Here is a 26039-nt window from a genome sequence, read left to right as displayed (position 1 = left end):
AAATTTTTACCACATGACTAATCTATCCCTGTAATGCCTCTATTTCTTTATTTTGTTTTGATCCCACGCAATTACGCAAATACAGTTAGGGGCCGTTTGGTTCAAAGTCCGGAATGGGAATGGGAATGGGAATGGGAATGGGTGGGAATGGGAATGGGAATGGGAATGGGAATTTTGCTATGTTGTTTGGTTCCACCAAGGAATGGGAATGATTCCATTAATATGTGTTTGTTTGCCAATAATTCATAATGGGAATGGGAATGGGAATCAATTTTATTTTTTAAATCCATTATTAATTATGTCTCAAAAAATCTAAAATTTATGCAAAAAATAATAAATAATTAAAATATACAATTTTCATAAATTGTAATTAAATCGTTCATTAAAAATATATGTCTAGAATAAATTATTATGTCGAGAATAAATTTAAAAATTACACAAAAATAAAAGATAATTAAATTACATAATTTTTTATAAATTGCAATTAAGTCATTCATTAGAAATATGTCTAGAATAATTTGTTTATAACACAAACATCAACGTTTTAATCAACATCGTTCTAAATTCAAATCCATAAACTAAAAAAATACATGATAATTTTGAAATTGAAACACTCGAAAACACCGTCAATAGCCTTGGAGTAATTAACCTGCAAATACAATTACAAAATATATAAGATAATGAAACCAACAAATATTAAATACTCTACATATTATCAAACATTCAAACAAAGCAAATACATGTATAAGAAGCAGATCATTGTTCAAACAAGTCACATATTATTTGATATTACACAAAAAAGGGCATAAACTCATACAAAGACAAGGTCTGTTTTCATCTTTCACATGATCACATCATCAACTTAAGCTAAAATTGTCAACGGTTTACCATCCATCTTCTAGCATAAACACATAGCAAGCTATCACACTTGTAGGCAATTGAACAAAAATTTTAAGACAATTGAAATTGAACTCGAATAGTTAAAAATGAAAAAAGTATGAAGCTTACAATAAAGAAGACTAGTGATATACTGCCTTCTAAGATTTGGTGGAGCTTGATAGAACACCCTCAATTTGTTTGGTTCCGCTGTGAGAATATCAGCGGCTTGCAATGCTTCAGCACTCGACAAATTGTCTATAAGAAGCAACTCACTCAATACATTGTTGCTTTTCTCAATTATATCTTGCTCACGCTCCTCTGCACGAGACCATACACTCGCCATTGTTCCAAGATGTGTATTCATATTCTGCATAAACGAGTTGAGATTAGAAGAAACATTTACAAATGAAGTAGCCATACTCGACTCATCAGATTCACTTGCTTCCTTCCTCGTTTCCCTATGGCGTCTCTTGACTCTTTTAGATGAAGACTGAGTTGTTGAATGAGTTATTGATATATCATCTTCTTCATTATCTTCATGAGCTGAATTTGTTTGATTATCTGTCTCATTTTCCATATTTGCGATAGCTTCTTCAAAAGTTTCAACATTTTTGCCTGTTGCTCTATCCTTGCCAACCAATTCCCCAATTTCATGAAATAACGGAAAAGATACACCCCAAAGTCCTTTGGCATCCTTGTGATTCTACAAATACGAGAAACAAACAGCCCCTAAGAATAAATCAGAGAACCAAAATAATTGTTGAAAACTACAACTGATTCAAAACAAAAAAATAAAGGAGGCAAGATGAAGTTAATTCTCAGCAAGTTTAAGTTGTTCATTTAAACAAACCATATTTGTCTATAAATAAAAAACATTTTAGGACTAACATCTAAAGAAGCTAGTTGTTACAGGCCCTAACTCAGTAGTAGATTATTATGCAGAATCTATATTACATGCCGACCACAATCAGTTTGTAATGCTGCATATACATTGCATATAATTCCTATGATGTTCACGACAAAACTTGCATAAACAACAATGCAGTAAGCATTACAAACTATACATGCAGCTTAACCATGATTCTTGCATCTCAAGCACTCGCCAAGAAATTATAATTAGAATAAAAATAAAAATAAGAGAAACAAAAATCAGAATTACCTGACACCATTCCTCAAAAATAGATTTTTCACACTGAACCATTTTTCTTGAATCATCCCAAGCAAATCCAGATTTGTTCAACATTTCAGCTATGGCATTATATTTTGTCTTCATAGTTTTCCAACGTGAATCAATATGAGGATTTGCTCTCAAACCACACGAAGGAAGTCTTATATTCATCAATTCTTCTGCTCGTAACAAATATCCATTCTTCCAGGTGTTGCCTTGTTTATATTTAGGTTCTGTAGCCACTTGTTGTAAGCTCTCTATCAAAACAGCATCCTCTTCGGCAGTCCAACTCCTTTTATTCTTACCTCTTCCTCGAAAATGTTGACTGCTTTCAACGAAATCCATCCTAGCAATAATAAAGAAATCAGTCACAACACTTAGCACAACAACATTCACTAATCAGCTCTAAGAAATCAGTCACAACACTTAGTAAAGTGAATATGCAGCTCTAAAAAATGCTAATTTGGACTCTTAATAATGGCACTAGTGAGCCCTTAAATCACCACAATTAAATCATGTTTTGTCTCAAACATAGACTAAAGAGCAAACATTATATCATACTTTAGCTTTTGTTAACAGCAATTTTTTTTCTATTATTTTCAGTTACCAATGGTAAGTTGCCATTTCTTACCCTTCTTTTATAAGTGCACTACATTAGATTTGTAGGGGAGCTTACTGTAGTGTTCCTCGATATCTAACAGCAGGAAATCATCATATTCTGCAACTTCAATTTTGAGTGTTTCCAGTAGATTCCTCCAACCTGCAACAAAAGAAGTTTACTACAATTCTAATTAAGGCATTGCTCAGAAAGCCTGAAAATGGAAAAATCCAACAATGAAACAGTAAAACAAAGATAAAAAGTAAAAGAAATAGAAATAAATAGAATTCAATAATCAGTCTTTCATAAAAAAAATAAGCACACTAATAAACACATTCACAAGTTATTACAAAAAGTAACCTTGCATAAAAGGTAATCGTTTCTTTGTAATACTTAATACTAACTAATAATAGCAAAGTTACAACATACTATTGGCTCTACTAAAGTTAACTCTCCAATTGTTGAATATTTGTTGGGCATGTGAATTTCTGAAATTACTCCAATGATTAGATGTTTGAATTGTTGTGATGCATTCCATTTCACTTTCACTATCATCATCATCATCTATATCTTCTTCTTCATAAAGCACTTCTATATCCGTTGGCATGTATCTTCTAATCAAATTGTGCAATAAACAACATGCTAGAATGATACGTCCTTGGGTCTTAATTGGATAGTAAGAGCAACTTCTAAGAATAGACCATTTTCCCTTAAGCACACCAAAACATCTTTCGATGACATTTCTAGCTCTAGAGTGTTTCATGTTGAAATATTCCTCTGCAGTTTGTGGCTGCCTATCACCTCTCCACTCATCTAGATGATAACGTTGCCCTCGATATGGAGCAAGAAATCCCTCACCATTAGTGTATCCAGCATCCACCAAGTAATAGCAACCTTTGCACATAAAAAATAAAATATTGTTTTATAGCTTGTAGTCCAAAATTATTTTTAATAAATATAGAATTGTATTGTTGGCTAGTGTTACCTTGAGGAATTTTTAGACCGTTAGGCCGTGAAATCGCATCTCGTAGGACACGACCATCATGCGCTGAACCCTCCCAACCAGGTAACACATAGATGAATTGCATATCAGGTGAACAAACACCTAAGACGTTCATTGCTATATTTCCTTTTCTTGTCCGATATCTAGATCTTTCCTCAACGGGTGCTTTCACATTAATGTAAGTACCATCTAATGCTCCTAGACAATTCTACATAAAAAACAACACCTCGATAAATCATGATAATGTATATAACTTAACTATTACACTAGTTAGAAATATTTTTTTTACATACCTTAAAGCATTTCCATCTATCATCGGTGCAATCATCGGTTATTGGTGTAGGCTTTTTTAATAGTTCATCATGCAATTTCAGGACAGCTTTCAAACAACGGTTAAAATGTCTACTCACAGATTCTCCACTTCTTATAAAATAAGTACACATTGTCCTATTCTTTTGATGATGAGATAAAACATATAAAAAAATTGAAACAATTTCTTCCAATGACATATTCCGGGTCGCTTGTAAACCTCCAATATCCCTAAGCATCTCACAAAGAATAAAAAATGTACGTCTATCCATGCGAAGTTCACTCTTACACACATCATCACTTTCTTTTATGAGCCTACATATATTCGCAAATCTATTTCTCTTTCTATCTTTTTTTGTATCTCTTAATTGACGTCTACTAAGAATAGTTGCACCCATCATATACCAACTCGCGTACATGGTATAAACTACCAATATAATAACTATCATGAAGTGAAGTCGTCGGAAATTCTGCTTTCTTTTCAATGAGAGTCCTAAATGAGGCATTTCTATAATAAAAAAAATATCAGTGAAAATTAATAATTAATGTAAATTCAGATTTATGGATCATTAAACTAAAAAAGAAATAGTGCAGAAGCTAAAAGACTTATCCAGATTGCAGAGCAAAAATGGTAAAAGAGACATTTATATAAAATGAAAAAGAAGCTAAAAGACTTATCTACATTAAGATAGGCAAAATCAAATAAAGCATCAGTTAGTCTCTCCTTATTGATAAGAAGTCATTAAGTGCATTGCCAATTTGTGATAGTTTCGTTAAGTTATCACAGTACTTTAATAAAAAGAAATAGTTCCCTTTCTGTCAATTTTACTTCAGTAAAGTCTCCAGCCAAAAGTTCAGTAAAGTTTCAATTCCGGCTATAAATGTACTAATCAAGCAGAAGGACACGAGCAACATAGATTAAAACTAGTGCAAATAAACATATGAACTTGCTAGTTGCCCACAAAATGGCTCATAAAGTGTTCCTGTAATTAAGCATATCACCACTTTCACTTTCAAAAGAGTATTTCCCATAGAAAAACAGCTAATATGAGTACTGAATTCAGGTCATTAGATGTTAAAATATTTATATTGCCTATTGATTTTGTAACATTTGGGATTGGTAATGAATGCAAGTACAAAATGCAGACTTGTTTTTGAAGTTAAAATGCATTTTAGAATAACTAAATTTGCTTAAATATTGAAAAAATGCAGCATATACCATTGATTTGTATGAGCATTTGGTAACATTTGAATAACCAAAATCATTAACGGAGCGATTCATTTAACAATATAACAAAAAACATCAACAAATACCCTAAATGCCCTGTCTGGAAGCTTACAATCATATAAACAAAAAATCTCATCCAACAAAAACAGAAGAATGCAAACAAAATGAGAAATCAGAAACAAAAGAAAAGCATGCAAAACCCATCAGTCACAAACCAACAAGATAAGGAAATCTGAGTAAAAGAATTAACATATAAGCACATCCTTACCTAAGAAAGAGCAGCGGCTGTAAGTGGGGCGCCGGCGAGACTGAAGAAGTGGAGGGACACAAGCAGCAGGATTAGAGCAGCGACCATGGAAGTAGAGCGCCAGCGAGACTGAAGCAGCGGAGGGACATGAAGAGCGGACAGACACGAGCAGTAAGATTAGAGCAGCGACAGTGGAAGTGGAGCTCCGGCGAGAGTGAAGCGAGCAGCGGAGGGAAAGGATTAAAGCATCGACGGTGGTTGAGCAGCAAAGGTGGAGGAGGATCGACGGTGGAGGAGGATCGACGGTGGAGGAGCAGCAACAGTGGTGGCGGAGTAGTGGCAACGGTGATGACCAGTCGAGGTGCAGAGGAGAGAAACGATTATTTTTTCAAAATCATAAATTAGGTCAGGAATGGGAATGATTGACCTGGGTCTGCTAGGGAATGGGCCATTCCCATTCCATGGGGTTTAGAATTCCCATTCCGGGCCTTTTTTTATGAAACAAACAGATTCAATGGGAATGGGCCATTCCCATTCCCATTCCTGGCCTTTTTTTGGTCCAACCAAACACCCCCTTAGTTCCTTAATTTTTATCGACTTAAATAGCAATTTGCTCTATTAATTTATTGGACAATTAAAACATAAATTAAGTATAAATTAATTTTATGAGCAAATCAGTCTTAAAATAAATAATTTTAATTAATTAATTTTATCTTTACAAATTAATTTACAAATTAAGGAAGCAATAAGCTTACAAGTTCAGAGGAATAATTACAAAAATAGAGTGAATTGACTAACCAATTTTAAGACTGACTTAAATTACTTTATATATTAGTTGTTCATTATTTACAAGTTAAAGGAATAAATTGCTATTTAAATCAATTTTTATCTCTAAAGCTTTTGTATCTATATTTTGACTAATTTTTCAATGACCATTCTATTTTTTGGTATAATATACTTTTTAATTTAAGATTTTTCTAAGTGTTAAAACTGTTTATCTTACAAAATTCATTAATGTATTTATTTAATATTAATTTGATTACATATTATTTAAAATTATCATCATTTGTTCGAAATTCAATTTTTATATACGGATTAATAAACCCAATTTTTTAATAAAATATTATAAAGCCCATCAAACTTTTAAATTCATTAGTTACTAATGGAGTCTGCCTTCAAGACGGGTTAACCTGTAAAATATAGGTTAAAACGCTAATCGGACTGTGGTTGTCCGATGAGCACTCTGATACTTAAGTCAGTAATTGACTGTTATAATAGTTTATGAGTTTATTGAGTATTGATGATAATGTATTGTCATAGGCATATGCTTCTTTTATAATAATCTTGTAAGAGCATACTACTAATGTCCGAATAGAATTAGCATTTCTATATTGTATTAGATGTTATCCGAATAGGATTTTTCAATAAAAAAATTAAAATGTCCAAGTTTTATAGATGATTTTATAACCTTTTAAATTGATACAGTTGTATTTGGACAAAAAGCTCATATTTGAATAAGACAAGATCTTATGTGAATTTATCGGAGTGTTTCTCTTTCCAAACACTAGGAGACTCGGTCTTAGTAAAGCAAATCTCAGGGGGTTCGCTTTAGCGAGCGGATCCTTAGGGATTCGGCTGGTTGATCATTAAGTTGGTCATATTCACCTTGTAGGGCTTGAATATATGGATCCGGTACTGGACCATTAGGTTCGGTTTCCATCGTTAGCTCTAACACAAGTAAGCTAATGTTGTTGAGTATTTATGTCTTTAGTAGGATTTTAGCTATATTCTTTGTCTTCTCTGGCGAAATTTTTTATCTTGGCGAAACTCCTTTCATCTGGCGAAACCTTTTTTTTGCGAGACCTCTTTTATCACTTGTATATTTTCGAATCTATCTTCTTTAATTTCTTGCTTCGTAATCTACTGACATGTCTTTCAGTCATGACTTAGTGGTTTATGGATCTTTGACACGTGTCTGTGCACATATGTCACGTTTTCATTATTTGAGGCGCATGTATGTATGTCTTTATTAGGGTCTATATCATATTGTTTCATTTTCTCTGTCACGACCCAAAATATTGAGCCGCAACCGGCGCTAGGGAACGGGAGTGGTAGTTCCGGAACCCGTAGCAAGCCTAAAATCACAAATAATTTTTCGCAAATAATAAATGAATACATTAAACATTTAACATGAAACAACGGAAGCAACACATTTATATATATCACATATAATTATACATATACACTAACTGTTTCAAAACTTCGCGGGCTCTAGTTACCGTACCCTGTACGAACTGGCCTCGCGGTACTATATACATCAGTTAGTGTTTCAAACATCACACCGGCATCTGGGGCCGTGGATCATATACTAAACATGTAGCCTATCAAAATGCATATAAAACAATAACAGCAGTTAATATATACAATAAAAATGAACTGCTGTCTAGGCTACTGTTCTGTCGACACAGGACCACTATTACAACATTCACAGAAGTCAGAAACTAACATATACAGCTGACTTCTGGACTTCAAAATTGGCCTCTAGCTAGGTCCACAAGCTAAGCACCTGAAAGATATCAAAGGTGAGGGATCAGTATTTGGGGAAATACTGAGTGAGTTGACATTTACTAACAGTATTAACATAGAAACATAGCATCGCATCTCAAGAAAATATTAATATAAAACATATAAACATGTATTTGACCCGTATGAAACTAATATCCTAGCATGCGACACATTTCTCGAATAACCATTATCGTTCAACCCAATCGTAAATATCAATCGCGAGTCCAACTCGCTGGTGGCCCAACCACTAGATACGGGGACGCCGGACTACACCGTAGCCGAGTACTCACTCGTATCAAATCATATACCCAATCGTAAATTTCATATTCATCATCAGCTCCCAGCTGTGTCAAATCATTTCTCAATGCAAACATACTAGACTGACTCGATACTGGTGATCACACAGCCTATTGACACCCAATAGGTAGCTAGTTTCTTCGGATCGCATACTAGTTCTCGTATATGGAAATTAAATAAACATATAACATTCAATCAATGGTATATAATGCGATGCGTGAAAACACTATATATATTTTCATAAAATAATTTTAATATATAATACATGAAAGTAAAAGTACAACTCACAGTGACCGCAATCCAAGAAATGATATGATCAATCTGATAGTACGCTCTCGCTAGTCCTCTTCTACTGACTCCACTACTCGCTGACACGTCTGATAAATCGTTAATAGTTAGACGTGATTCTCGCATTCTTATACGTATAATACTTTTAACTTTTAGGATTTAGTTTCATCTTATACTTATCCACGTATTCAATAACTTTAGTCGTATAAACGACTTAGCGAATACTATTTCTCATAACTGAGAATCGCTTAACGTCCTTGACGTTTTCCCATTATTATTAATTACCTAAAACGCCGAGCTAATCTCGAGATTAATGATTCTCAAAGTCCGAAACCCGTCCTTTAGAGTCAAACTACTCAAAACGTCAAACACTTAAGTCAGTTACAGTTTGCATACGCGTGGAGGCGAGTCAGGGTGCACGGGTGTGCCTTACGGTGGGTACACGTTCGTGCAATCAAGTACACGTTCGTGCACCTCACTGGTACACGTTCGTGTACTTCCAGTACACGTTCGTGTACTTCCAGTACACGTTCGTGCACCATGAAAAGTGCACGTTCGTGTACTTCAAGTACACGATCGTGTACCTTGCTAGGTGCACGTTCGTGTACTTCCAGTACACGTTCGTGCACCCGTGGTGCACGGTCGTGCACCACGTGCACAGCCCCGGAAATCAAGTTTTCCGGGGTTTCGCCACAACCCCGACGTGCTTCACACACCCACACTCAATACCCATATCTCGGTTTCTTCAAAAACGCCATAATAACTTCAAAAACGTCAAATTCAACCCAAAATCATAATCTCATGAAAACAGCCCTATATATTCAAATTTATCACCAATTCTCGAGATATTTACCTTAAAATGAAGCTTAGGATTGATAGAGCTCTCGATTCTGAAGAGATCGCCGCGAAAATCACTTGAATCGGACGTCGAACGGCGAAACGGCGGCGAAACGACGATATCGATCGGTAATCTCTCAATCTCTCTGGACGCTTCCTTTCCTTCTCCTAATTCATATTTCTCTTTATATATAATTTGGCAAAAATTCCACTTAAGTCCTTGTTTTTTTTGTTTCTTATCATTAATCCTTTAAACTTTTCTTTCGCACGATTTAGTCCATAGCTAAATCGTTAACTTCTTTTATTATAACTTATACGTATTATTTATCTCCGATAAATAATACGAAACTCAATATTAATACTTTCCCGTCAAAATCCAATATTTCTATTTTCGACACAAAGTGGTTAAATTACCACTTTGGTCCCTATACCTTATTTTGGATTTTTCTCGCCATTTTTCCATTTAATTCCAATTCTAACTTTAGAATTGAAATATAATATAAATTTTCTCCGTAATAATCTTTTCTAAAACCGACCTATTAAAACTTATTTATCGAAAAACTTTCCGATATCGTCACTTCTGCGACTCAAAGCTGGACACGTGGTCCAATTAGCTAATTAAATATTTTGGGGTATTACATTCTCCTTGGGTTTATAACCCGCGTTTTTTTTCTTTCTAACAGCGGGTTTATAATTGCCTTCTCATTTTCAAGTTGGTACTTCTCATTATCCCCTTTTCTCATCTTTAGATTATTTTCTTCATTTCAAAAAATTACATCTTTCTTTTCCTTTACTCAGCAATTTTTTACGGCCATTGCCATTTCCTCTTTCAAAGATTTCTCATTCGAAACCTTTATTTAATGAAGATTTCTCATTTTTGTGTCGCTATGTATCTCTTCTTTGATCCATTATGTTTTTTATCTAGGTATTTTAAATGTTGACTTTTTTGATTTCTGGTTTATCTATTCTTCATCTGTTATTCGTCTATTCTTCATCTGTTATTCGTGCTTTTAACTGTGGCTTCTCAATTTCTCTCCATTTTTTGGTTTTGATCTTGAATCCACTTTCCCCCTGAGTCATAGAATGGTAAAGGGACTTCAGGAAGCTACAACCGAGATGAAGACAGTCGAATGTAGTTTGTCTATGGGGAACTCTAGAATTATATCCTCTAATTAAATATTTTCAGTAGGTTATGATATTAGTAGGTCAAGCAATATCTTTAGACCTCATATTGTCCTGGGACAATAAGGAGATCATTCTTTCCGAAGAGCTGGTTTTCGATTTCCTGTTGAGTCTTTTATTTTGCAAGTATGCCTCATTTAGGAATAACCTTATGACAACTTCGCCCTAACGCCATTAGGGCCTTAGGTTGCTTCATTAAAGCTTGTAGGTTGTTGGCAAAATCCGCAAGTATACGAAATCGAATAAGTAATAAAGAATTGTGAAATCTGGGTATCGTACCCACATGGAAAGCTATAAGTACACCCAATTAAAATGTTTCAATCTATCTAGTGAATGAAAAAAAAGTTAAAAGATGCAATTAATAATGAAAACTAAAATTAACTAAAGTTGTAATAAAATTGAGGTTTAAACAAATGATGGAGAAATCAAGGATTGTTAACTATCATTATACTATCAATCAAATGGGTAATGAAATATATTGTCAAATTATGGTTAAGGATACTCGGAAGCACCTGTACCGCTCTCTCGAGTCGTTACAAGCAAAAATCTAATTAAATCGATTAACAGACAAATAACTCACTCTCGTATAATTATAAACCTAGTTAATTAGTAATCAACTGATATTTATTAAACATAAGAACACGTACTTATTAATTCACTTTCGCCTAGTTGACTCCTACATTATTGATTATTGTAGTCTATCAATTTAGCTCTCTCAAGTCAAAATTAGAAAACATGGCAGTAAATTAATTGGTCAAATAAATTCAAACATTAAAAACAACAATCAACATGAAATTTAAACAAATATTCAAAATTCCAATTCAATTAAATATGCATAATTCAAGTTAACAATCTCCAATTATGAGTTTAGCTATTCATGTTCAAAGCAAATCCAACAATAAAATTAATGGAGTTCTTAGTTAAAAGTATACGAATAAGAATTGATTTCTCAATAATTGTTGTCGCCTTCGTTCATTTTCTCCACCTTCAATCTTGATTGAATAAATCTTTGAATTTGAGTAATGAGTATCTAGACACTAATCTAAGCCAAACTAAGGTTTTTTTGTCTAAGTAACAATTAATCGAACCTTTTACACGATATTATCATTTCGTATTTATACATTTGAGCTCTAAAGTGTATTCTATTTTCGAGATCCATGAAATTCCAAAATACTCAGGTCATGTTTTATTCGAGTGAAATTTCGTATGGCTAAAGTCGCCAATTCAGCATAACATTTTAGGCCCTGCGCGTTCACGCAGGCCATGGCGCGTTCATGCAGGCCAAATTTGGGGAGGCACTATCGCCGCGCTGATGTCGCACATTTGACACCGTTTAGTCCATAAAAACTTGCTCGATCGCTCAGAGCCATTTGCAAGCGCGCATGGGCCATTTTCCCTTCCCAACATTGAATTTGAGCTCCGAAACCACCAAATCTTCACGCAAGATCCCGAAATGCTACATTAAGCCCAAAAATCATCGGTTTTCATGCATTTAGCCTGAAAATACCCAATCAAATAATAAAAACCAGAATAACTCAAATCTAACAATTATAAAAGCGCAATATAAAACCCGAAATATATATAAAAATAGGAATATTTCTACATCTATCAAACATCATTTCACTTAATCCTTACTTGTCCTTAAATAAAAAAACAAAACTAATGCCACATTGCCAATCAACAATCATATACCAAAATCAAAGAAAGCCAAAAATCTATAAATTCCCTAAATGATAAACCAATCAAGAATCACTTTTAAGTTGAACAATCAAGTGAGAATAAAAATTAAGAATATCTAATGCCATCACATGAACTAATAACACCAAAACTATTAAAATGAACTCACTGGATGCTCAATTCATAAAATTATTGATCTTAAAAAACATGTAAATCAATCATAGACAGAGGTAGATGCCAATCAAATAAACAATATTATAAGTGTATACGGCAATTTGCCTATAGTGAGAAAATGAGTTTCTCTTTAAATATTATTATGTTGTTATGTCTTTTCATATATAACCATTTACTAGCTAGTTTATTTTATAAAAAAGAAAAGTCTAAAATAATTTTATAAAATGTAAGTAATTATAGAATAAATTATTCTAAAATCCTCCTACATATGTCATAATTCACATTTTGGTTCTTTCTATTTGAAAATCAAATGATTTGTTTCTTCACTTTTGTTTTCGTTAACGATTTAGTCCTTCTTTCAATATTTAGTTTCAGCTAACCAAGTTAAATGATTAAATAAAAAAAATATAATTTTAAATTTGATTTGGTCTTCTATTTTTATTTTATCTATAATTTTGTCCCTCAAATTTTAAATTAATTTATCTCTGAGATTTAGTTGATTAAAATAAAAATAAACAAAGAGATTAAATTATTGAGAAAATAACAAAAAAACCACAATAATGACTCACTATTTCACATAATACAATATTAATTGATTTATTTACTTTGTTACAATTTTCATTTTATAAAATACCACTTCTCATTATTAGTTTTCAACTAGCACCACCTTTCTCTTAAACCAACATGTGTCCACTGCATGTGTCCTCTACAATAAAAACAATTATAACAAAAGACCAAAAAGGTCCCCACTATGTTAGCACCTGCACATGCTATTTTTAGCAAATTTCTGCTCTAATATGCGCGGGTCATTCTGAACAAATGAAATTTGCACCAAAAGGTGCACCTGAGACTCTTTCATTTTTTTAATATAAGTTATACACTTATATATTTATATATTCATCTGAATTTTTTTAATACTCTTTCATTTTTTAATAGTAAATTGATGGGTTACTCAATGTCTTTTATATATGGATAATGAATGTTTTTAGTGGTATGTATGGATGAATGAATACCTGTTTGTGAAAATTATTGAAACATTATAGAGCACTTTTGCTATTAGACTTTGAACTCGGTAGGTGTACCTATGAATTTCAATGGCCTAATTTTGTTGCTACTTGTTTTTTTTTTTTCAAATGATACCGGAAGATAGAAGAAATGACACTTTACAAGAAAAAAAGGTCACAGTGAAGCTCCCTACTTGTTTTACTTACTCTTCACTTTAGATTGGTTATAAAATTAAATTTATTTTTTAAATTCATTTTACTTTTATTTGTAATTTTTATTCGGTTAAATGAGTATAATACCTCTATTGTTATAGTTCTGCAAGATGAATCAGTTTTATTTTATTTTCAAAATCTTATAAATTAAGACCGGCGTTAGAAAATTGTTAATAGAGTGGATACATCTCTGATACATTTGTGATACATTTGCGGTACATTTTCGATACATCTCTAATTTTATTTTTAATGAATTGAGTATAAATATTTAATCTTTGAATGTTAGATAGTGCATTTTTGGATATGTTATTGATGCTGAGGTTATTTTCTAGTGTTTATTGAATTCTAATCGATCACATTTAATTGTAATTTGAATATATTTTTGATACACATTTTATACACAATTTATACATAATAGATACATATTTGATTCATTAATTGAATTAACTGACTAATTCGATTGGTTCGTTTTTATATTGAGAAAAACTTATAAACATATATGTAATAATACTAATTAAAATGAATTTTTCTAGTGCTTATTGATTCCTAATCGACTATATTTAATTGCAATTTGAATATATTTTTAATACATCTCTAATACACAATTTATACATGATAGATACATATTTGATACATTAATTGAATTAACTGACTAATTCGGTTGATTCGTTTTTATATATAAAAAAGCTTTTTTATATATATTTGATCGGTTTGTTTTCATGATTTGACTGGAAGTTCAAGGTGGAAGAAAGGAAAAAAATAGTATAAGTGCAAAATATTCGATAAATATTTGATACATATCCGATATATATTTAATGCATCTCGGATTCGGATACATACGTGATACATTTTCAATACATAATAATACGTGATATTTATAAAAAAAACATATTAAACATGATACATAATTCGATTGGTTCGTTTTTATATTTTAAAAAGCTTATAAACATTATGTAATAATACTAATTAAAATGAAATAATTATTTCATTTTAATTAGTATTATTATATTTATTGTTTTGTTTATATTCGATCGGTTTGATTTCATGGTTTGACCGGAAGCTTAAGGTGGAAGAAAGGAAAAAATGAGTAGAAATACAAAATATTCGATAAATATTTGGTACATATCGGATACATATGTGATACATAATGTATACATATTTAAAAAGACTATTGTCAAATTACGTTGAAAATTGAAAAATTATCAAACATATAATTTAATATATCGCCGACACATATATGATACATATTTAATACATCGCTGATACATTTCTGATTTGTCAAGTTCTATAGTTTCAAGGACTGTCATCGTTGGAGTATTATTTATAGCGTGGATACATATCTGATATATTCAAATAAATCATCGTCAAATTCTATAAAAGATATATATATAAACATGATAGACACATTTTTTTAAATGTATTTAATAGATACATCGCTGATACGTAATTTATACACGATAGATATATTTTTAAATGTATTTAAATAGATACATGATATATATATATTTTCTAAATTTATACATTTTTATTAAATTTACACACTATATATTTTTTACATATATTTGTTTGATACATCATTGATACATAATTATTTATTGTAGTTAATTAAACTAACTTTCTAATTTTTGTAAATATTACTTTGAATAATTTTGTGGATTTTTTTATATTTATAAATATACAAGAATAATAAAATACGATATATAATCAAAATATATTTTTAAAAGATAAATAAAAAACTATCAATTTTATTTTTTTGGAGAATGTATCGGAGATGTATCGGAGATGTATCGGATGATATTACAAAACTGTGTCTATAATTTGTTGATGCTTGCGTGCTATTGGCTGACGCGCTGACGCGCTGACGCGCGCTGACGCGCGCTGACGCGTGCTGACGCGCTCTGACACGCCAATCACATGTGCTAGCTGTTTTTATTCCTTTTTATTAAGATAATGTCATGTTTGCCATGTGTCATCTTTTTAATGGAATGATGTTTGTTGTAAACTTTTGTGCTTTTGTGGTAGGAATGATAAATAATGGAGTTAGGTGACAATGTATGAAATGTTGAGCCATTTTTGTGGTATTTTTGTGATATTCTCTAAATTATTGATAGATAAAAATAAAAAATCAAATCCATTAACTTTTAAATAAAAAATACTAAGTGTGAATTATACAGAGATGTTAATGTAATTTTTTCATAATTATATTTAAACAAGAGAGTTGCTTAAATTCTAACTCTATGACAAAAATAAATAAATTCTTACTCCATTAAACACACGTGTATCGACAAGAAACGTAGTTGGTGACGGTGGTTATGAAACTGACTGTGACTGCATCAGAATCCACGTGAAGTATTATTAGGTGAAAGATTACGAAATCATTAATCACTTGATTCATGAAACGTTATTAGAATATGAGTATGAGGCCAAACATCACCGCTTCACTTTTTTCCAAACAATCCTCACATTTGGCAATGAAAGCCTTTTGCCGCACTAATTGTCCAATTACGATTTGCAAAGCTTTTGCGAACCTTATTTTCCTTCCCAAAAAAAATTAAAACAAAATACATGCAACTGTTATGCCATATCATTCATACAACAAACTGATGATATATTAATTATTTAAAAAATTAAATAATAAAAAAATTAAATAATAATTAAAATATTTTTAATTATAATATTTATCAACTTGTTATAAATATAGCATGGTAAATCAATATAGAAACACTCACCAAGCAATTTCACATTTTTAATAGGAATATGTTTTTCTAATAGGAAAAAATGTGAGAGAAATTAAATTCATTATTTTTATAGTTAATAGATTGCTGCTGAGCATCTTTACATTTAAGTTATTGGCTATTCATAATAAATGATAGCATCTATTCAAATTGATTTTTTAGTTTAAATTATAAATATTATATTATTACTTAAATAATGAAATTGTATTATTTTTATAAATTATATACATGTACCATTTCTTTAATAATTGACATATATACTCATTATTTAAAATTCAAACAGTTAGAATTTAATAACATAGAAAAATTATATTTTAAACCAAATATTTTATACTAAATTGATTAAAGTTTTATAAACATTTACTAGGATTTTTTTTACATATCTAACCTATTTTAAAGAAATAATTTTAAAAATACGGAAAAAAGGTTCAATTTAAAACTTAATTTAATATTTTTTTAAAAATAACTCTATTAGTTTTTACCACTATCGAATCACCACCGGCCATTTTTGGACCGTTGTTCACTATTGCCGGTCGTCGGGTTACGACGGTAAATTTTGGTTGATTGAATATTATTGAATTGATGTCATATGACGATTTAAAGTTCAGTGAATTTGACGGCCATCAAATTTTAATGATGGATCCGACAGTAATTTCGGTGAATTTTATATTATTATAATGCAATATCAACAATTCAACCAACCAACCAAATCTAACCAACCCAATCCAAAACAAACCCCCAACTAACTTTCTAGCCGCCACTCGCCACTGCGTTCCGACCACTTCCTGAAAAGGACAACTAGAAGGACGAGGGGGAATACTCATCTGGATTTTTTTCCGGAAGAACAATGATCATATGTTCTTCAAGAACAGATATCTGAGAACAGAAATATGTTCTTAAATAACATATGTTCATTTGTTCTTCGAAGAATAGAGGGCTGAAGGTGACGGTCACCGTCGACGGCGGCCGAAAAGTAGTGGCAGCAGCGGGTGGCGGTTATGGATGGTTCAGTTGGATTTGATTGGTTGGTTTGTTTATTTTTAATTTTTTTAATTAAATTAGAAGAATATAAGAGTATTTTGAGTATTTTAAATTTTTTTGGGTGTTTTGATGATGTGACAGTTGATGTGAAGGGTATAATTTGTTTTTTTAGTGATAGCTCATCATTTTATGGCGCTAACGCTAACAGACTTTTAAACGGAAGGGGTTTACTGGCCCAATTATTAAAATTTAAGGGGTTTTATGACTTTTTTTTAAGAGATTTTATCGACCGTTGATGATTAGCCTATTATTCCACTAGACTACTCGCGAATGCGCGTGGAGCTTTGGAAGGGGTGTAATGGAGTCAAAACAAGGAAGCGTTTGGTTTGGGTAATAAAAACAATGGGGAAGAAAACCTTTGAGTTTGACCCACCAAATCAATGCCTGGCTTACTACTTTCTTTTTTATACAACAGAGACCCAGGTACGTTTTACTTCTCCTCTTCCTATTACTCTTTGCTGTAAAAAATGAAAAATGTCAGTGTTCGACGGCTGATGTAGTACAGGGAAAAAGAAACTAAACCAGGACGGAATCTTCTACAACTGCCAAACTTTTCTTTTAAAGTATTTTAGATTCCAAATACTAAAATAAGAGTTTTCCTGCATTTTCTCGCAATCCAATCAACTTCCCCTTCTTCCTTTCTCTAAAATAATGGTAATTTTTAATCTTCTGCATGTACAAATTTTACTTTTAGTTTTGGAAATTGTAGAATCTTTTGTGAAGGGATTGTTTTGCTTGTTCGGCACTCAAGAATATATTCTTTTCTAAGTTGGAAAATTCATTCTTGTTTATTAGTAGTTGCATTATTGGTTTAACTAATAAGATGTTTGCTCGGTGTTAAGTTGACATTTATACTGATTTTTGATATCTATAGCTGATTTTTTGCATTTCATTCTCAATTCAATATTTGTTTTCTTGTTTAAGGTATTTGCTGATGATGGAGATTATTTCATGGTTTTGACTAATTGGTTATTATTGTAATTAAGTTTTTAGTAATTGTTAATTTCCCTCTTTTAGTTTTAATCCTTTTGCTTTGTGTTCTTATTGGTTTTGATTTCATGAACTTTTACTAGAATCTAGAATTATGTTGAGATAAATAGAAAATTGAGGGAATTGGGCTTGTTTCTAGAAGCTTTGTTCCTAGGAACAGGATAAAAAAAACAATTGTGATTAGATTGTGCATCCTTTTTCTTGTTATCTTTCCAAAAAAAAATCTTGTTTATCCAACCTCTACTCAATTTGATGAATGTAATGGGTTTAATTTGAGTTTGTGCTATTTAGTGTGGTGAAATAATGGAAAATGTTGATCCTTTTTAATTTGAGATTGTTCATGAATTTTCTTTATACATCAGTGTATCGGCAAGTATGTTTAAAATTTGAAGTTGCTGAACATGTATGAGGCTTTTGATTATTTAGGAAAGGGACTGCTTTCTAAATTTATACCGTTTGTTATCTCATATATGATTACTCATCGAACCAAAACAAAATACTGGTTTAATCGTGTGATCTTTTTGTCGAAATGTGCAGTAATGTTGTATAGAGTTGGAAGTCACAGAGCTTTTAATCAAGTGGTCGTTAAATGGGTCATGAATTTAGATATCGGTGCCCGGTTGAAACCAGGGGATTGCTGTGGTTTGTGGGAATTATGTTTGTTGTGATAGTAACATTCCAGCATTTTGAGCTGCCGTACAACAATATTATAACATCTAAATCTTCAGTGCATACTAATCAAATAGCAGAAAATGGTACCTTGTCAACTGATGGAGCGGTGTTAAAATCTGAAACAGTCAGTAACGTGACTCAATTGAATGTTTTGAATTCTACTGATGCTGATAATACGGATGAGCGAGGTGATAACTATGTAGCTGTAGATAATGAAACTGTATCAGAAGAAAGTGTAGTCTCAAACAAGTCTTCGCTTCAGCCGGTGGTTCAACCAAATGAGGAATCTACCCAGGATCCTGTTGGGAATTCAGATAATAATGCGACTTTAACCACTGGTATCACTTCTGTTGTGCCGTTATTACCAGCAGTAAACTCGTCATCGAATATGAGATCCCCAAGTTATGTGAAGCCTAACACTGTAATTCCTGTTGCAAATATTGATCCTAACACATCTTCTGTGGAGAAACATGCAACACCGATTCTGGAAGATCATGGGAATTCGGGCAAAGTGAAATCGGCTTCAGCACAAACACCAAGGGTGGTTTTGGTCTCAGAGATGCACAATTTATTGCTTCGGAGTTGGTCTTCTCCTAGTTCAATGGTATTTATTATGCTTAATCTGTGAGTTGTTTTTATAGATAGAGTTTCTTCTATAACTGCTTATTTTTGCTTTCGATTTGCCAATTTGATTGTAGAGACCACCGCAATGGGCTTCACCAGTTGACCGAGAGCTACTACGTGCAAAATCACAGATTGAAAATGCGCCTATTATACGAAATGATCCACTACTTTACGCTCCTCTTTATTGGAATATTTCCATGTTCAAAAGGTAAGCTCATTTACTCTATCCAATATATAGATAAATCTTCTCGTGCGCAAATGCTTATACTTGTGATAGTAGTGAATCATCATATCATTAAATTTTCAGGAGCTACGAATTGATGGAAGAAATGCTGAAAGTGTACATTTACAAAGAAGGTGAAAAACCAATATTACATCAGCCAGTACTCAAGGGAATATATGCTTCTGAGGGATGGTTCATGAAACTGCTGGAAGCTAACAAAAAATTTGTTACCAAAAAACCAAGAAATGCTCACTTATTTTACTTGCCATTTAGTTCTCGAAACTTGGAATTACAATTATATGTTCCTGATTCACATAGTCATAAGAACCTCATAAAATATTTGAAGAATTATTTGGACTTGATCGTGGCAAAATATCCTTTCTGGAACAGAACTGATGGAGTAGATCATTTTCTTGTTGCTTGTCATGACTGGGTACGTTATTACTGTTTCCTGAGGTGTTTATCGCATACCTAAAGTGTTTATCGCATGGATTTTCTAACAAAACACTTTTCTTTCTCAGGCTGCATCTGAAACAAAACTTATTATGTCCAATTGCATAAGAGCCCTCTGCAATGCTGATGTTAAAGAAGGTTTTGTTTTCGGAAAAGACGCATCTCTTCCCGAGACAAATGTGCGCACGCCTCAAAATCCTCTGCGAGACCTCGGTGGCAAACCTCCTTCCAAGAGACCAATCCTTGCTTTTTTCGCAGGCAGCATGCACGGCTATCTACGACCAATTCTATTGGAGCACTGGGGAAACAATAAAGATCCCGACATGAAAATATATGGTCGGGTTCCAAAAGGAAAAGGCAAAATGAACTACTTCCAGCACATGAAGAGCAGCAAGTATTGTATTTGTGCGAGAGGTTACGAAGTCAACAGTCCGAGAATTGTGGAGGCTATTATGTACGAGTGTGTTCCGGTAATTATATCGGACAATTATGTGCCTCCGTTTTTTGAGGTGCTGAACTGGGAATCGTTTGCGGTTTTCGTATTGGAGAAGGATATTCCGAATTTGAAGAGCATACTTGTTTCAATACCGGAAAAAAGATATAGAGAGATGCAGATGAGAGTAAAAAAGGTTCAACAGCATTTTCTTTGGCATGGGAAGCCTGTGAAATATGATATGTTTCATATGATACTCCATTCAGTTTGGTACAACAGAGTTTTTCAAATGCAGCCCACATGAATAAACAAAGATTTGCAGAGATACATATATTTGTTAATTTTTTAAGACATAGTCCAAAGATAGCTTGTTAGTGAGGTGGCAATGAAGAATGAAAGTAGGCAATGAACAGAATGGGTGCTGATCAGATATTTAGCACAGTATGTTAGATTGCATTCTCTCTGTACATAAGTTTGAAGAGTCTTCTATAGGCAAAACCCGTTTTAAGGCCCTTGTACTATGGCTTTTTATATATCTGGTCCTTAGAAATCAATTAGAATTTAGCAGCCCCCCTGTATTTTATTTTTGAAATTTTCAAGTTCTTATCTTTAACATAAATAAAAAATTACAATGACATGTGGTTAGTATAATCTCTCAATTGAATAGTATTTTGATTTCGCTCTGTTTTTGTTAATAAAAGGACTTGTTAATTGCAAAAATAAAAATACATGAATCTGATTAATTTCAATTGATTTTTAATAATTAAATAAATAAAAAATGTAGTATAATTTAGAAAGCTCAACATAGATTTTGCCTAAAAGAAATTAAACTTCTATTGTCATGTGTTTTACGCATTAGCATGAGATAATAACAAAATAAAAACCTATTAAGAGTGTAAATTTGGAATATTTTACAATGTATAGGTCCAGATGGAAATAAACAAATATTAATGACTAAAGTGAATTTCGAGCTCAATACGAGGGCTCCAATTGTACCTTTAGCCATATTGCTATGAAGCACTAAACTCTCTCTGACTTTTCCTCTTCGATGTCTGCTGCATCTACATATCATAACTGCTAATAATATTACTGCTCAATCTGACTGAATTCGAAGTTAAATTTAAGGTTTTATTTTCTTACTTCCAATGTTCTTAGTGATCTCAATGCCCAGATTCTTAATGCCGCTAATGATTTTGTCTTTACATGCCACAGGTTTAAAAGATTTGATCTCTATTGTAACTTTGGCGACAAATGGATCATCAAAGGTTTGGATTTCTATGTGGATCAGATATCAAAAGATTAGTGTTTATATTGGGAGTTAGTTTTGGTTTAGTTTTAGTAACACAATACTTTGAATTTCCTTCTGCTACACTTTTATCCATATTTTCTGTGTTCACCAATAGTACCGCCTTTTTCCCTACAGAATCATCCTCAAATTTTGAATTATTAGGCAATAACAGTCTCTCTAATAGTAGTAGAAATAATGTAGCAGTAGCAGACAGCAATGTCTATGAGGGTTCAGTTAATATGTCGGGATTAGCTTCTAATGGAACTGTAATTCAAGGTTATGTAGATCAGAACACAAGTTTGGTGTTAGAGAAAAGTCGGATTTCGGTTAATAATGGTTCAGTTGCTACAGAAATTGCTCCAGTTTTACTAAAGAATGGAAGTTCTGAGTTTTTGTCAAATAATGATTCTCCTATGGCTAATGTTTCTTCCACGAAGAAATCCAAAAAGCCGTCGACTACAGTGTTCTCCATAGCTCAGATGAATGATTTGTTGCGGCAGAGTCACGCTTCTTCCCATTCAGTGGTAGGTAAGGACTTTATGAAATTCTGTTTCGAGGAGTAAGCTCTACTGGATTTTTGAATGATTCATTTCCTTTATTGTCAATGTGTTTATAGAGACCGTTGTGGCCTTCGGAGGTTGATCAGCAAGTGATTTTTGCTAGATCACAGATTGAGAATGCATATGCATCGATTGTGAAGGATGATACTATACTTTATGCACCTATATATCGAAATATTTCGATGTTTGAAAGGTATGCTTTTAAATTCTGAATATTGCACAATAGAGTTGTTCTGTAGATCTTTACTTGTGTATGTTGCACGGGAAGTTCTCGACTTCTATGTTTCGGCATTTTGTTTCCATTTTCAGCAATATTTGTGAAACTCCGAAACTTTATATTTATAACCTGTTCTGGTAAAAAATATAGGTTTCAACATTTATGTAATTGTTCCGGTTCTGAAAAATTCTCTGTAGATCTATATGCCATGTTTGGTTAATGGAATAGGTGTGGAATGGAATAGCTATTCTATATACAATGACAAGTCTTTGCTTTGGTTCATGGAATAGGTATTCCATAGAATTGCTATTCCATGATTTTGTGGAATAAGTACTCCTCTCAAAAACTAAAGAATGACTATTCCATTCCATTCTATGAACCAAACATGGCCAAAGAAAGAACATACCATTAAACCATGATAAAATTCTGAAAGGAATATATGTATGTGGAATAAGATTGGACGGCCAATATTGGGATATTATCATATTAAACATAACTGCTAGTTTGCGCAGAAGTGAATATAGTGATTACTGATTAGTGACAGGAATTAAAGGGAAGCCTTAGAGTTAGAGGGTTCTGCCGCTTGTTTAGGTTGTTTGATGGTTATTTTTTTTTGCATTGTTAAATTTACTATTGATTTTATGGCTTGTTTATTCGCCGGCTTGCAACAGAAAGTTCATGTAGATTTCGGCCTGTTGTTATTTCTTCAAATTATGTTGCTTCATTCAGGAGTTTTCTAGGCATGCTTTAAAGCTTAAGCTCTTGTACGGACTTTCTGCTGCCACAGTTTAGTACTTCAATAGTGTCAACAAATAGTTTTCCGGCTCAACTTTTAGGAATTCTGAATCAGGTTATACTTGCAGGAGTTATGAACTGATGGAGAACATGCTCAAAGTATATATTTACGAAGAAGGTGAAAAACCCATATTCCATCAGTCATTATTGGAGGGCATATATGCATCAGAAGGATGGTTCATAAAGCTCATGGAAGATAATAAAAAGTTCGTCACAAGAGACCCTAAAGAAGCTCATTTATATTACATTCCTTTCAGCTCACGACTTTTAGAGTTAACTCTCTATGTTCGCCATTCTCACAGTCGTACTAACCTTATTGAGTACATGAAAAATTATACTGACATGATATCAGCAAAATATTCGTTCTGGAACAGAACTGGTGGATCAGATCATTTTGTTGTTGCATGCCATGACTGGGTAAGCGGGTATACATTTGTACCTGATATTCACATGTTTTTTATGTTTCAGGTCGCTCTGAAAATTTCTTTACTTGCTTTCGATGAACTTATGAAATTTTGTGCTAATACTATACCAATAGTCTAAATTGCATGGAAATTTTTTAAGCCCTACTTTCTGGCATTTTTTTCTTTATTTCCATAAATGCTTATGAAACTTCAAAACTCTATATTTATAATCTATTTTTCTAAAAAAAAATGTTGTCTGATATAGCTAATGTAGCTCACTGATTGTTTTATCAAACCAACTATTTATTTTGCTGAAGAATATTGTTGTCTAAACATAACAGTTTGAGTAACCCCTTCATTATTATCTAAGGTGCCAATAATTTTGTCAGGCACCAGCTGAAACTCGAGGGCATATGCTAAATTGCATCAGAGCACTCTGCAATGCTGATATCGATGTAGGCTTCAGAATTGGCAAGGATGTATCTCTTCCAGAAACATATGTGCGGTCAGCTCAAAATCTTCAGAAAAATTTGGACGGCAACCCTCCCTCTCAGAGACCGATCCTCGCATTTTTCGCAGGTAATGTACATGGTTTTGTCAGGCCAATTCTATTGGAATACTGGGAAAACAAAGACCCTGATATTAAAATATTTGGTCCACTGCCTCACGAGAAGGGCAATCGAAACTACATCGAGTACATGAAGAGTAGCAAGTACTGCATTTGCCCGAGAGGTCATGAAGTGAATAGCCCACGAATAGTGGAGTCTGTATTTTACGAATGCGTTCCTGTCATAATTTCTGACAACTATATACCTCCCTTCTTTGAGGTTTTAGACTGGGAATCGTTTGCAGTTTTTGTGTCGGAGAAGGATATTCCGGACTTGAAGAATATACTCCTCTCTATCTCAGAGCAAAAATATGTAGAAATGTATAAGAGAGTGAAAAAGGTACAACAGCATTTCCTTTGGCATACTGAGCCTGTCAAGTATGATTTATTTCATATGATTCTTCACTCTGTTTGGTACAACAGAGTTTTTCAAACGAAACTTATTTGAAACTGTTTTTGGTGTATTGATTGATTTGAATGATAAATTGCTGCAGCTACGTAGTATGTATAATCAAATGCAAGATGCTCCAAGATTGCCTTTTTTTTATCTGAATATACATAATCACTTATCTACTTGCAAAAAAACAGACCAAATAGGAGCAGTTCTGTTCGAGTTAATATTATATTTTCTCTGTCTCAATAAAATTGCTCATTTTCTTTTGTTTGTTTTTCTCCAAAATTCTTGCCAATTTCTAGTAAATCACAATCTTTAAAATTATTTTTTCTATTTTTTCGTTAATTAAACTCCACTAGTTAATCAGTATTTATTGTTATTATCCTGAAAAGGTGAGAATTAGTGATAGTAATAAATAAGGGTATAGTAGAAAAAACAGAGAGAAATTCAATATTATTTGTGGTCTTTTTTATATTGTGTGATAAATGAGAGTGGATAATTCATTGAGATGAAAGAAGTAATTTTTTTAGATTTTAGTTCGGCTTGAATTTAAAAATAAAAAAACAGTGCGATTTCAGTACAGATCAACTCAAAAAGTTGTTTTGAATCTAAATACAATTGAACTAACTAGTTCCGTTCAATTTGGGTTGAACTCTATTTTAAATTCTTAAAAAAAAATTGATCCAGTAAAAAAATTGAAAATTTCACGAACCAAATGCACATCCTCTTTGATGTGTTGTATTGGAAGTTTAGTTTTTTTTTTTCATATATAAAGTAGATTAATTTAAATATTTGTCATGTTTACTTTTAAATAAAAAATTATGAGAACATGTATAGCATAAATAAAAAAGTTTCATCAACTGTGGTATTGCTGACAAGTAACATTTCGTATGCAAGAATGACTGATATTTTTGAGATAATGTGAGACTTGATT

General features: G+C 32.5%; 4 protein-coding genes across 6 annotated transcripts; 2 read left to right on the top strand and 2 right to left on the bottom strand.

Moving 5' to 3' along the window:
• Window positions 1-644: 644 nt before the first annotated feature.
• LOC126674246 (uncharacterized) lies at window positions 645-2671 on the bottom strand. Its single transcript, XM_050368667.1, has 4 exons — window positions 2655-2671; window positions 2039-2393; window positions 1009-1582; window positions 645-649 (listed from the first exon to the last, which is right to left on the bottom strand). Exons 1-4 carry the CDS (start codon window positions 2669-2671, stop codon window positions 645-647), a joined length of 951 nt encoding a protein of 316 aa, XP_050224624.1.
• Window positions 2672-2923: 252 nt separating this feature from the next.
• LOC126679437 (protein ALP1-like) lies at window positions 2924-5886 on the bottom strand. Its single transcript, XM_050374467.2, has 4 exons — window positions 5454-5886; window positions 3942-4465; window positions 3631-3856; window positions 2924-3539 (listed from the first exon to the last, which is right to left on the bottom strand). Exons 2-4 carry the CDS (start codon window positions 4461-4463, stop codon window positions 3064-3066), a joined length of 1224 nt encoding a protein of 407 aa, XP_050230424.1. The 5' UTR covers window positions 4464-4465; window positions 5454-5886; the 3' UTR covers window positions 2924-3063.
• Window positions 5887-17730: 11844 nt separating this feature from the next.
• On the top strand, window positions 17731-21491 carry LOC126665209 (probable glycosyltransferase At5g03795). 3 transcript variants are annotated; one of them, XM_056104281.1, is made up of 5 exons: window positions 17731-17868; window positions 18973-19711; window positions 19806-19939; window positions 20039-20387; window positions 20476-21491. In XM_056104281.1, exons 2-5 carry the CDS (start codon window positions 19025-19027, stop codon window positions 21142-21144), a joined length of 1839 nt encoding a protein of 612 aa, XP_055960256.1. In that variant the 5' UTR covers window positions 17731-17868; window positions 18973-19024; the 3' UTR covers window positions 21145-21491. The 3 variants fall into 3 exon arrangements, with proteins under 3 accessions (XP_055960256.1, XP_055960257.1, XP_055960258.1); XM_056104282.1 differs by lacking the exon at window positions 17731-17868 and adding an exon at window positions 17875-18099; XM_056104283.1 differs by lacking the exon at window positions 17731-17868 and adding an exon at window positions 18157-18369.
• A 367-nt stretch (window positions 21492-21858) lies between these two features.
• On the top strand, window positions 21859-25258 carry LOC126666251 (probable glycosyltransferase At3g07620). The gene is made up of 5 exons (XM_050359256.2): window positions 21859-21965; window positions 22053-22652; window positions 22745-22881; window positions 23769-24117; window positions 24494-25258. The coding sequence occupies exons 2-5, from the start codon at window positions 22092-22094 to the stop codon at window positions 25157-25159; spliced, it is 1713 nt and encodes a 570-aa protein (XP_050215213.1). The 5' UTR covers window positions 21859-21965; window positions 22053-22091; the 3' UTR covers window positions 25160-25258.
• Window positions 25259-26039: the final 781 nt, after the last annotated feature.

Source organism: Mercurialis annua, linkage group LG1-X (genome assembly GCF_937616625.2).
Source record: "Mercurialis annua linkage group LG1-X, ddMerAnnu1.2, whole genome shotgun sequence".
Classification (NCBI taxonomy): Eukaryota; Viridiplantae; Streptophyta; class Magnoliopsida; order Malpighiales; family Euphorbiaceae; genus Mercurialis; species Mercurialis annua.
Note: the sequence above shows the minus strand (reverse complement) of the source record. Positions and strands in the feature narration are given on the sequence as shown.

What these genes read in the sequence shown, in the direction of transcription:
- LOC126674246 (XM_050368667.1), bottom strand. An exon ending in TTTTTGAGGAATGGTGTCAG is followed by an intron (nt 1,583 to 2,038) that starts GTAATTCTGATT and finishes TCGTATTTGTAG; the next exon opens with AATCACAAGGATGCCAAAGG.
- LOC126679437 (XM_050374467.2), bottom strand. Translation starts at nt 4,463, where the DNA reads ATGCCTCATTTAGGACTCTCATTGAAAAGAAAGCAGAATTTCCGACGA. An exon ending in ATAGATGGAAATGCTTTAAG is followed by an intron (nt 3,857 to 3,941) that starts GTATGTAAAAAA and finishes TTTTTTATGTAG; the next exon opens with AATTGTCTAGGAGCATTAGA. An exon ending in CGGTCTAAAAATTCCTCAAG is followed by an intron (nt 3,540 to 3,630) that starts GTAACACTAGCC and finishes TTATGTGCAAAG; the next exon opens with GTTGCTATTACTTGGTGGAT.
- LOC126665209 (XM_056104281.1), top strand. Translation starts at nt 19,025, where the DNA reads ATGGGTCATGAATTTAGATATCGGTGCCCGGTTGAAACCAGGGGATTG. An exon ending in GGTCTTCTCCTAGTTCAATG is followed by an intron (nt 19,712 to 19,805) that starts GTATTTATTATG and finishes ATTTGATTGTAG; the next exon opens with AGACCACCGCAATGGGCTTC. An exon ending in TTGTTGCTTGTCATGACTGG is followed by an intron (nt 20,388 to 20,475) that starts GTACGTTATTAC and finishes TTTCTTTCTCAG; the next exon opens with GCTGCATCTGAAACAAAACT.
- LOC126666251 (XM_050359256.2), top strand. Translation starts at nt 22,092, where the DNA reads ATGGATCATCAAAGGTTTGGATTTCTATGTGGATCAGATATCAAAAGA. An exon ending in AATATTTCGATGTTTGAAAG is followed by an intron (nt 22,882 to 23,768) that starts GTATGCTTTTAA and finishes TTATACTTGCAG; the next exon opens with GAGTTATGAACTGATGGAGA. An exon ending in TTGTTGCATGCCATGACTGG is followed by an intron (nt 24,118 to 24,493) that starts GTAAGCGGGTAT and finishes TAATTTTGTCAG; the next exon opens with GCACCAGCTGAAACTCGAGG.